The sequence below is a fragment of the Protomyctophum parallelum genome (genome assembly GCF_964188405.1).
Source record: "Protomyctophum parallelum genome assembly, chromosome: 13".
Taxonomy (NCBI): Eukaryota; Metazoa; Chordata; class Actinopteri; order Myctophiformes; family Myctophidae; genus Protomyctophum; species Protomyctophum parallelum.
Genome location: NC_139708.1, coordinates 5756449 through 5768948, shown reverse-complemented (window position 1 = coordinate 5768948; position 12500 = coordinate 5756449). Strand labels below are relative to the sequence as shown.

The 12500-nt window shown below is 44.4% G+C and overlaps 1 protein-coding gene across 3 annotated transcripts in view; it reads left to right on the top strand.

Moving 5' to 3' along the window:
• LOC310869793 (serine/threonine-protein kinase LMTK1-like) overlaps positions 1-12500 on the top strand; it is a 62753-nt gene that overhangs the window by 23488 nt on the left and 26765 nt on the right. For all 3 annotated transcript variants that reach the window (XM_083780714.1, XM_083780713.1, XM_083780716.1), the window contains exon 2: positions 6679-6812. In XM_083780714.1, coding sequence (XP_083636840.1) covers positions 6679-6812 — 134 coding nt within the window. The remainder of the gene's footprint in view (positions 1-6678; positions 6813-12500) is intronic.

Here is a 12500-nt window from a genome sequence, read left to right as displayed (position 1 = left end):
CTGCCGGCAGACTGAGGCATCAGCGTAGAAATGTGTCTCTGCTGGTAGACTGAGGCATCAGCGTAGAAATGTGTCTCTGCCGGCAGACTGAGGCATCAGCGTAGAAATGTGTCTCTGCCGGTAGACTGAGGCATCAGCGTAGAAATGTGTCTCTGCCGGCAGACTGAGGCATCAGCGTAGAAATGTGTCTCTGCCGGTAGACTGAGGCATCAGCGTAGAAATGTGTCTCTGCCGGCAGACTGAGGCATCAGCGTAGAAATGTGTCTCTGCCGGCAGACTGAGGCATCAGCGTAGAAATGTGTCTCTGCCGGCAGACTGAGGCATCAGCGTAGAAATGTGTCTCTCGCTCTCCTTCCAAAAATGGAGAGGCTATAAGACAGAGAGCGGCAGAGGGGAGGCGGTTTACAGCACCGTGAAAGCCAATCAACTATGATGGGTCAGCCAGCCGGGCTGTTACCATGGTGATGTGTTAACCCATTCTGACCTGAGATCAGATTCATACGAGGTTTCCACTGGACACACACTGGTCTGATTAACCCATTCTGACCTGAGATCAGATTTAAAAAATTTCAGTCGTTCTTCGATTTTTCAAAAATAGCAGACCTACAAGCTCGTATCGCGCCACTCGGTGGCGCGATATGAGCTTGTAGATCTGCTATTTTTCAATAGCTAAAGCATAACATGATGCCAACACCAAAATGGGTGCCCGCCCAGAATGGGTTAAAGGGTAACACATAGAACCCCCCCCCCCCCCACACACACACACACACACACACACACACACACACACCACACAGTAGTCCATGCCCCAATTAAGCGAGTGTGTGTTTACTACTGTATGTACACAGTATTTTCCTCACTGTTAATTGAACCATTTGTAACTCTGAGAATGGACAAAAAGAATCCAAGTGGACCCGTATTGGTAAATTCTCTTGAGTTAAACTTATGACGTTAATACAGTACAGTATATCATGTAAGTGTCTACACTGTACTGTACGTGTGCTTGTCCATATACGTGTGCTTATTGAGTTGAACTGTCGTAGGGCTCACCGGCTCTGATGTACCAACCGTGCGTTGTATGTGTATTTTGTATTTTGTATGTTGTATTTGTCGGACCTTATTGAGGTTTATACTCCTGCTAGATCACTGCGGTCTGAGGGCCAGCTAAACCTCAGGGTCACAAAGAAGACCCGCTTAAAGTCCAGAGGCGACCGAGCCTTTTCTGTTGTAGCCCCTAAACTATGGAACGCACTCCCCTCCCACGTCAAATTGGCCCCCTCCATCGAGACCTTTAAATCCCGCCTGAAGACCCACCTCTTTACCTTGGCTTTTAACCCCGCTTGAGTTCCTTTGGTCCTTGTATATGTTTCGTCTCACTGTGATGCTGTTGTTTTTCTGTTGTTTTCTGTAATGTGTCTCAGTTGTTGTCACTGTTTGTACTTTGTTTTCTCGCTGTTGTTTTTCTGTGTGGTAGCTTTAGTGCACTTGTTTTTATTTTATTTTATTCTCCTGTACAGCACTTTGTAAACTCTGAGTTTTAAAACGTGCTATATAAATAAAGTGGATTGGATTGGATATGTGTTTTCCTTTACTCTCTCTAACTCCCTCTTTCTCTCTCACTCTAATCATTGCTGGCAGGGGATTTTAAGCCGTTTGACCCACTCTTTGACCCATGGCCTAATCAGTCTGTTTTGACTGCAGGTGGAAAGGGAGCCAGACACATGTGCACCAACAGCGCACACACATGCTGCGTGTGCAAAGCAAGCAACGGCACAAGATGTTGCCATTAAAGGACAACTTTAGTTTTTTTTTCAACCAAGGTTCATGTTTTAGGTTGTTATTAGAGAAACTAAAAGATGCGTGTTAATTTTCTTTCATTTGCTGCTTTCTTTTGTTTTGGGGATTTTAGCTCTTTTTGACAGGGCATTCGAGCATGGGGCTAAATATGTATTTTTTTACAAAATATTATGGCGATTTTATTATTATTTACTATAGTCCTAATAAACCCCAAGAAATTACTTCTGACCACAAAAGATCACAGGATCTATTGAATGTGACAAACTGACATATTGAGCCTATACACACAGTATAAGCCTCCCCCAGTAGGCTACCTTCACATTCAGTAGATCCTGTGATCTGCTGTGGCCAGATGTAATTTCCTGGGGTTTATTAGGACTATAGTAAATAATACAAAAATAAATCACCATAAAATGTTGTAAAAAAATACATATTTAGCCCCATGCTCGAATGCCCCCGCCCCCCTGTCAAAAAGAGCAAAAATTCCTAAAACGAAAGAAAGCAGCGAATGAAAAAAAATCACACACGTGTGAACTGAGTGGTGCAATTCCCCCCCCCCCCCCCCCCCTCTCTCTCTCTCTCTCTCTCTCTCTCACTCTCTGTCATTAGAGTCACTACCCCTCTCACTGTTTCTGGCGCCCCCTACTGCTATTATTAAGTCACATACTCATGCTCACACAGACAGACAGACACACACACAAACAAACAAACACACAGACACACAAACAAACAGGTACGAGGACATTGCAAGCTGGTTGTAGGAGTGGTTTGCACCACTCAAAAATAAGACTCATCTTTTAGTTTCTCTAATAACAACCTACAACATGAACCTTGGTTGAAAAAAACTAAAGTTGTCCTTTAAACTTGCACGCGGCAGCAAAAAACTGTTCAGGCGCACAGAACCTTCACGAGGCCCCGTTGGTCATGGCATTGGTTGGTCAAGATCTTTTATGAGTATGAGTTATACGATCTTTTATGAGTATGAGTTATACGCTATGACTCCTTTCTTTGAGATTCGTGTAGACTGTAGACCTAGACCTATAGTACCTGTAGGTGAAACCTGGCTTATGATCGCTGCTGTTGGCTTTAGCGACTTTTGCGCGACCTAGTCATGGTCGGCTGCCCGAGTCTGACCCGGTACTCTGAAACGCCGCCTAAGCCAATGGGAGTCTGACCCGGTACTCTGAAACGCCGCCTAAGCCAATGGGAGTCTGACCCCATACTCTGAAACGCCGCCTAAGCCAATGGGAGTCTGACTCCCATACTCTGAAACGCCGCCTAAGCCAATGGGAGTCTGACCCCATACTCTGAAACGCCGCCTAAGCCAATGGGAGTCTGACCCCATACTCTGAAACGCCGCCTAAGCCAATGGGAGTCTGACCCCATACTCTGAAACGCCGCCTAAGCCAATGGGAGTCTGACCCCATACTCTGAAACGCCGCCTAAGCCAATGGGAGTCTGTCCCCTGTGCTGTTGTAGGTAGCACATACTGTAGCTCAGTGACTTAGGCTACAGGAACGGTAGGTTGTGTGTTCAAACCCCACTGAAGTCTTTACTTTCAAGACGAACAGCTTCAAAACAAAGAAAAAGCAGCTGAACCACTGGTACCTATGGCGCTGTGGGCTAGTCAAACGGGACACCACTGGTACCTATGGCGCTGTGGGCTAGTCAAACGGGACACCACTGGTACCTATGGCGCTGTGGGCTAGTCAAACGGGACACCACTGGTACCTATGGCGCTGTGGGCTAGTCAAACGGGACACCACTGGTACCTATGGCGCTGTGGGCTAGTCAAACTGGACACCACTGGATACCTTGACGGTTCAAACAACATGTTGGTTTTGTAAATAAACCATGGATGTGTGAGGATTACTGTAGTAGTGTGATTATGATTATTTGATGTGCCAAAATCTGCCATTGACCCCAATTATAAATTTGAAAGTAATGTATTTCTAAAACTATGAAACATTTCAAAGATTCATTTTCAGACAAACATGTCCACCATAAGATGAACCTAAATAGGTTTGAATGGGGTTTCTAGGTGTAAGTAGGACTAGTAGCATGCCAAGGTTTGTGCTATTGCCATTTTCAGGCAAACATTTGTGATAATGCCAGCCGATGATCGGAGGCTCCAAGGAGTAGACAGGTCCACAAACACGTTTCAGGCATTTTATTGACTGCCAAAAGGGTCTTTAGACAGTGCATTAACACTTAAGAAAATAACAAACAGTAACTGTCACAGGCTGAAATGCCTCCTGTGATGAGGCCCTGGCTCACAGTTCTAACCTGTTGCTCTTTCACGACTAGCCTCAAGTGAGACTGAACTGCCTCCACCTGCAGCAATCCTGCTCTTAAACAGGTGGGGCAAACCATCCTCTAATCAGTGACAGTAAGTGATAATTAACTCACCACACGGCTAACTAAAGCCTACGAGTAATCTTTCAAACTACTATCTTTTAGAGGAATATACAATCAACTACATTTCACACACTTAATTTACTAAGACAACATAATACAATGAAAAATGCAACATAAAAGGAACAAACACCCCTCCTCCTCCACAGTACTTGGCACCCTCCAATCTAGAGAAGAGTGCCAGCCCTGCAGAGGGGAGACAGGTGACAAACAATGCAACCTCAGTGTCAATATATATATATATATATATATATATATATTATATATATATATATATATATATATATATAGGGCACGGGCTGCCCTGTGACAACATTAACATAATTCAGAAACTACAAAACATTTCCCAGGCAGGCTCTTTTCCCAGTGAGTTTAATGTGCTGGTTGTGTATGACAGAAAAGCCAGAGGCTTGTTTCCATTGTGATTCATAAACATTCAAACGTCTAGATAAACAACAGTACAACATACGATAGACAAAGCTCCATTGAAGTGAATAGCGGCTTGTCACTCCTCATCCTCATCCTCATAGTATTATAACTCTAACCCAGAGTCTGTAACGCTGCAGCGCGAAGCGAGCTAATGACACTCTGCTAATATTAATGTTACGAGCTAACTGTCTGGAGCTACAGGAAAGGCATAACTCAACACAGTGATTGCACCAACAAAAGAACATCGGAAACGAACAAAACCAACAGCATGGAGGTTGAACTTGTGACAGAGAAACTTACACGCAAAAACATAACCAAAAAGGGGGGACAGATGCACAGCGCTTGTTTCACCTGGCTGTTAATGATACGTGTGTCACTCTTGTTTCTATTTCATGTAGCAGCATAATAATGAACATTCCAAAATATAGCACAGTATTTAAATGCACGTAGCCCCTCACGTGTGAGGCTTCTCAGCTTGGCCTTATAATGCACAGCTATATTGCACTTTCTTTTGCTTTACAGCTTTTCGAGCAAGTACAGTATATACCAGCTCAGTGGCCTTGTGGTTAGAGTGTCTGCCCTGACACTGGGAGGTCGGGGTTAGATCGCGGGCCGAGTCATACCAAAACGTCTGGGACCCACTGGCCCTTTCTGAAACCAGTCCCTTGACTTGAAGTGCTCTCGGGAGGTTCCCTCGTCAGGAAGTGCCCCTCCAGCTGAATCAAGTTCCCTTGATTAGGGTGCTGGGTATAAAAAACTGTTTGGAGATACACTCGCCCTCCTTGTGAAGAAACAGGAAACAGACACCATTCATTGCCATGGTTACCCATCATGCAATTGTGTTACCTGTTATTTTGTTTGTACAGTTATATTGCATTGCATCGTGTATGTTTGTGTGACATGTGGATTTCATTCATATGGAAAAAGGAAATACAGCATGACATATACATCCATGGTATTTATAAATCATTGTTTTAAAAGTTGTTTTGTTTGTGTGGTTTCATTTATAGTTTTTCACGGTGGGGTAAATAAAGAGCCCTTGTGAACATCAGTTGGAGCGTTGTCTATTCTGCATCAGATGAAGATTGTTTAGGAGGAGTTTATTTATCATTTATTTGTAGTGGTACTTCCATTTGTAGGTCGCGGTTTCCATGCGGACAGAGAGCAGGGCTGCACAAGGCAATCGAGTCTAGATCGGCACAGACTCGCTCTTGAGGGCTTTATAAGCCACTTCCACTCAAGGCTGCTTGGTTTCGGACGACACTTAATATGGCGCAGCCTCGCGTGAACGCGCATATCGAGGGCAAGTGTGTAGGGCGAGTGGCGAGGAGCTGGTTTCAGAAAGGGGGAGTGCCTCCCTGCTTGGCACTCAGCACAAGGGTTGCATTGGGTAAGTCCCTGCGACATACTAGAGTCATGTCCAGGGGGTGTACTTGTACATCAAGCTGCCTCGCAGCCTCACACTACAAAAACAGGAGACAGGCTCCTGGCCTCATGGCTCGGCAACGCTTGCTTACTTTTACAGTATACCGGTATGCAATTGCAAAAAAATAATTACTGTAGGTTGCTGGATTGTTGAAACTTGAAAGTGAAAAGCTGATTAGAACGTCCTATTAAGTGTTTTCATTTATCAGTTTAAATCAATTTCCTTTCCTTACATTGAAACGGTGCAAGCACAGCAACCCGCTGCCGCATGGTTATTACACCATTAGCCTGAGGCAGAGCACTATGACTAATGTGAGACATTTAGTTTTCAGGACTCATACAAGCATGCATAGGAACTAATGTAATTAAGTCACACTAGCTATTCTGGTGGAGAGGAGAGGCCTTTGCGAACGTCATGAGCTTTCAATTCCCTTTGTAACGCTGGACTGTGAACAACAAATGGCTCAGGAGGGAGAAGTGAAGCAGGCCAATCAGCTGATTGTGCATTGCGTGTTTTTCAAGTGTCACAGAATGCCTCTCGGTGTCTTAATTCTTCGGTGTTTTTGTCTCATTTGTGCAACGGTTCAAATCCAACGTGTTCTTGTCCTGCAGACGGGGCCCCGCTGAGCGAGCTGTCGTGGCCTTCGTCCCTGGCAGTGGTAGCTGTCTCCTTCTCTGGCCTCTTCACCTTCGTCTTCCTCATGCTGGCCTGCCTCTGCTGCAAGAAGGGTGACATCGGCTTTAAGGTGAGCTTGCTGCTGCCCCCTGCCTGTGGGGATGAGTGTAGCGCACACTGAATCAAAGAACAGTAAGCACACACAGCTGGCTGGTGTGGCGCTATCTCTGAGTTACAAAATAACACTATTTTACCCAAACCTAACAGATAATGGCTTTGGTTTCTTCTTTGAAGAGGCTGTCTTGTCGTATAACCTTGTAGATCTAGTACATATTGTATCTGGACTGGCCTCGGCTGCCAGCATGACAGAGCCTAGCTGTGTCAGCAGAGAGAGAGAGAGAGAGAGAGAGAGAGAGAGAGAGAGAGAGAGAAATCCAGCCTGCCTTATATCAGTAGACACAGGGTGGAGTCATCGTAGTCACTGTGGGCAAATGTCTGTGCTACAGTACACTAATAATGAACACGGATAGTGGGCCTAATGAGGCCAATTCCTCCAGCCTCTGCCTCAGCCAATTGATTGCCATGGCAACCACACACCTGCCAATTGATTACTTAAAGGTATATTCAGTGATTTCACTTAATTCAAATATCACTTATTTTTTTGTTTTGTTGTGATAATCCTCCCTACTATAGAGTGTGCTGGCCATATAAGGAGTTCCTCCCTGTCCCCAGTTAACCCCTGGGGGTCAAAAAACCTTAGGTTTCGTTTTTGACTCTCTATCCTGATTGGACGAAAGGCTGGGTCCCACAGCCAAAAACGAAACCTAAGGTTTTTTGAGTGAAATCACTGAATATACCTTTAACCAGGCCACTTTTCACAGTCAGTTTGCACTCTTCACACACAGGCAGACAGACAGATACAGAGATCTCTATGTGGGACACAGACAGACAGTTAAAATGGGTGCTATGATAGGCATACCATATCCTGAATGACCAAAAAGAGGACACATGCGCGCATGCATGTGCGCGTGCACGTCGTGCATGTGCATGTGTCGTGCGTGCGCGGTTCTGTTTGAATTAAATTCAGATGTCAAAATAATCTATAACAAAAAAGTTATGCTCCTAAATTTGATCAAATATGCTCTATATTAGTTATGTATTTATTTAAAGCAGTGGCTCTCAAAGGTGTGATCCAAGGACCCTCATGGTTCCTTGAGGGGGTTCCAAATGGACCCATTATAGGTCTGTAACTGAGAGTGTACACATGGAACCAAATGGACCCTTACAGGTCTGTAACTCTGAGAGTGTACTAGTACAAATGGAACCAAATGGACCCTTTTATAACTTTTAACTCTGATACTGTACAAATGGAATCAAATGGGACTCTTATGGGTCCATTTGGTTTTACTCTCAGAGTTATGGGGGTCCTTGAAATTAAAAAGTGTGAGAACCTGTATGCAATGGCTTATCTCTTGTAAAAAGATAGACCAGCCTATTCTCCAAACCATCATATCTTATGCTTTGCTAGGTTGTACAAAATAATATTGGGACAATTTAATTTGCAGGACTCGCCTCACGCACAGCTTCCTTGTCTGTGTTGTTGACATGACATGGGCTAGCAGAACAGAACTTTTATTTGTGACAGACACATAGTTCCTTAATTTGCAGACAATACAATCTGCTTCTCATTGGTCAGTCACAAAGCTAAGAAAACAGTAGCCTACTTTTTCTGCATGTCAATGATGAGATAGTTATTTGGCATTTCAAGCTTTCCTCACGGAGAGCAGACAACACAACAGTCTATCTGCAGACAGCAGAGCAGCCAGCGAGCCTTTCTCTGATCTGCGGTCGGGACCAGTGCTTTCAGCGCGCAGCGCATGCAGAGTTATGAATAATACACATTCCGGGGTTCGGGCTGAAAGTCCACCTCTCACAGTGTTATTCCACTACGAACCATTGAACGTGCATTGTAATACACATTGGTCTGAATGGTCTGTGAGCGTAGCGATACACTACAGGCGATACGTGTAAAACCCCAGACATTTGAAGGAATTTATAAAACCCTCCCGGACTGCCCGGACAGCCCCCCAAAAGAGGACTTGTCCGGGCAAAAGAGGACGTATGGTAAGCCAATGCTATGACAACAGGTATTGCATACTACAGATATCTCCATATAATATAAGTATGGGCGCAAAAGGGACACAGACAGATAGTTAAAACGGGTGCTATGACAATCTGACAACGCCGGGTATTATTAGGTTCCCAAGTTGCATCGATCCCAAGTAGGCCGGTAGCCGACGGGCACGTACAAGTCTAGTTTTTATTTAATGACCTGTAGTCACAGGTCACACAGTCACTCTATCTATGTGACTGTGTGAGGCTTCCGTTAAACTACTATGTATCTGCACTGAAAAACGCTATTGACAGAAGGCAGTCTCTCTCCAGCAGGGCACACTATGCCATAACGTGCTTGGGCCATGGCGGTGGTTGCCAATGGTAAATCCTTCCCTTTGCTTATCAGTGCTGCCATGGTAACACCCCTTGGATAGAATATGCTAGACTGGCACAAAGGACAGCTTTATTTTATTGTATATATGACAAAGATATCGTGCTAGTAACAGAGAGGAATGGACCTGTGATCTCTGAAGGCAGATAAGAGAAGAGTGTTTGGTCTCGCAGTAAACAGGGACCAGCATCCTTAACGTCATGCTTGGGTTACTGCATCATCTCAGTGGGTTTCTGTTGCCTGAAAGGTAACATTCAATTATACTTTGTTGTATGACGGTGTTGCACACCATAAATAGCCGACCTACAAGCTTGCGATGTGTTGTGAGCTTGTAGATTGGCTGTTTTCGGTGCGTGACACCATCGTACAATGAGGTAGCTATATAAATCGGTCACAACCCATTTTGTGAAACTGAAATAGGAGCAAAATAGGAGCACTCCCAAGCAGCACATATACATGTATACACATAAGCTGGGATGATGTTTGGTAGACAGACATAGCTTTAGTCTCGTTGGTTTTTGCATTAAGTCCTCATGATGAGTTGTCAGTTTGGCGGTGAACCACAGATGTTAGTTAGATCACCGCGTGTCGGTAATGCGTTAACTCGATCATAACTCGTTCGGCGTTAAAGCACTTCAAGAACTTCCAATTTGTTATTCAACGGCTCACTTGTAAAAGTGTGCATTAGCACGGGACCATTAGCAAGAGTGCACCAATGCAACATCGAAAAAAGAGATTCATTATTTCCCTCCACTCCCTCCGCTGTACTCTCACTGGGACGGGAAGAGTGAGGCTGAGTATTAAGCGCTTTCTAAACTGAAGGCTGGTCCGTGGGGACCAATGGAACGCTGACTCAAAGCCAGGCGCTTGCTTTCACTCGTTGCTCATGGGGAGAGTAGCAGATGGTTCTTCTGAATGGGAAACAAACATGCACAGGGCATTACATTTTAGCCAACATATGAGCACGCACGCACGCACGCACACACACACACACACAGGAGAGGTCATCCCCCCACCCCCATTATTAGGTCATTGAACAGACCAGTGAGAGAGAGGGAGAACACCAGAGCCAACGAGGACACCAGATCAGGAGGGATGGAGGTATAGATACAGTAGGAGGCCAAGTTAGAGGCTGACAGATGGAGAGACGTGGGATGAAGATGGAAGGAGAAAGGGTCACTGTTTTATCACCCCTACACACACACACACACACACACACACACACACACACACACACACACACACACACACCCCTTTTGTCCCTAAGATCCACATCCATCCACAGGGTGGATGGGAGGGGCAACATATGCAGCTGGAGCCAAGAGATCTCAAGATGCCTCGATACCATTTTTTTTCGGACCGAGTACGAGTACTTTCTTTTAAGTACTCGCCGATACTGAGTACCGATATGAGTACTTTTTATTTTTGTTGAGTAACCACTTATTTTACCCCCTTTGTGCTCCTATTTAATTTCATTGTCATGCCTTATACTTCTAATGATACTGTAATGTTGAATTACCACAATATCATCGATCGGCCGTGCAAAATTCACCGATCCGCAAATCCGATCAAAAAAGCCAAAAGCTGCGCAGTTTACATCCAAAAAGATGTGTCACTCTCTCGGGTTCTGCACCGCTTGCTGGAGAAGTATATATCACTCACTGTCGAGGGCAGCGCACCTAATCTCCTCCCCACGCCCCCCACGTCACACACCAGAGAGAGAGAGAGAGAGAGAGAGAGAGAGAGAGAGACGCATAGGCAATCAAGACAATTAATGACAGCTGTGTAGGGGTGAGGATTGCGTGATGATTCTAATGTACAGGATTATATAGGTCACCACTTTTGTTGTGACACACGCGTGAAATGATTTAGAAAAAATATAAAATTCCAAAATGTTATTTATTTTTCTTATTAGCAATAAAAAGAAATGTTCTATTCAAACACACTCTAGTATTATCATCGTTTTAAAAGAAAACTGTTGACCGTGCCTTTCTTTCATTTTGCTCGAGGCAAAAAAAAACCCACCTATGTCACACGGTCCCTGGCTGCAGATGTGCGGGCCACTGCGGGGGAGGGGTGGGGGTGCTGTGGCAAAGAAAAACAACACTGCAAGTTGTTTTTACGGCAAAATAAACTTTGGCTTTTATATCTTTATGAGGATTTTAAGGACAGTCGTGGATTACTTTGTTGGAACTCGTCTGATGGAATAACCTTTAATGACCTGGGGCTGCGTCAAGACGATCAGTGGAGAGTCACAACGTAGGTTAATTAATGCTCATTTATTAATCTAATAATGCTGCCCGCTGAATATACACAGACACAAATCTACACTTCATGGACCTGGTGGTCTGATATAAATGAAATAAATACTTTTAATGTGCTCCTGCTGCAAGTAGAAAGGACAACTATAACTATCAAAATGATAATATATTAATCTGATCTATATAAACATAGATGCCGATGGATCTCCCTTCTGTACTTGTCAGTTGTAATTTATGCTTGTAGATCAGCCGTTTTGGACGCTTTGCTCATTTTGCTGCCGTGTTGGGTCAGACTAATTGCTCCCGTTGCATTTAGTAAGAGAAATCTATGAAAATCTGGGAACTAAATCGTTACCAAGAAATGTCTTCACCAATGTGTTTCTAAAGGTGTCTAATAACATGTACTAAAAGTTTGAAATTCAACTCCTGTGGGAAATTGAGTTATTAGCATAATATGTGACCATACCCATAACATCCTATATAAGGCCAAAAAGTCAAAATTTCATCATTCTTTCAGTAGCATGAGTGACATATGAAACTAGGGGTTTTTCATGATTCTGAATCCATTCCAAGGATTAGTTTTGCACAAAAAACACTCCTTGGGCTAAATTAGGCCATATCCACTTGACCAAATGTGCTGACCTCATCACGTTTGTGATGACGGCTATGGCCGTATGCCCTTACTAATTGAGCGTTCAGCCTAGTGTCAATTGAATGTTGTAGTACTCGTCTCAAAGTATCGGGCCCCGGTTCCGATACCGAGTACTTTAGGCTAGTATCGGCCGAGTACCCGATACCAGTATCGGTATCAGAACAGACGTCCTCATGTGGATAGTAATGGGTGTGTGCGTGTGTGCACAGTACAGTATGTGTGCCTGTGGGATGTTTCCCTGCAGACGAAAAGGCACAATAATGCAACTAGTGGACTATGTAGGCTATGCGGGCATGTATTAGCACATTAGTCAGTGCCACCACAGACAAACTATTGTCTCCCACTCCCTGCACAGTAGAATGGACTGGGGAGTGAATGACTAACCTCAGTGTCTGTCTC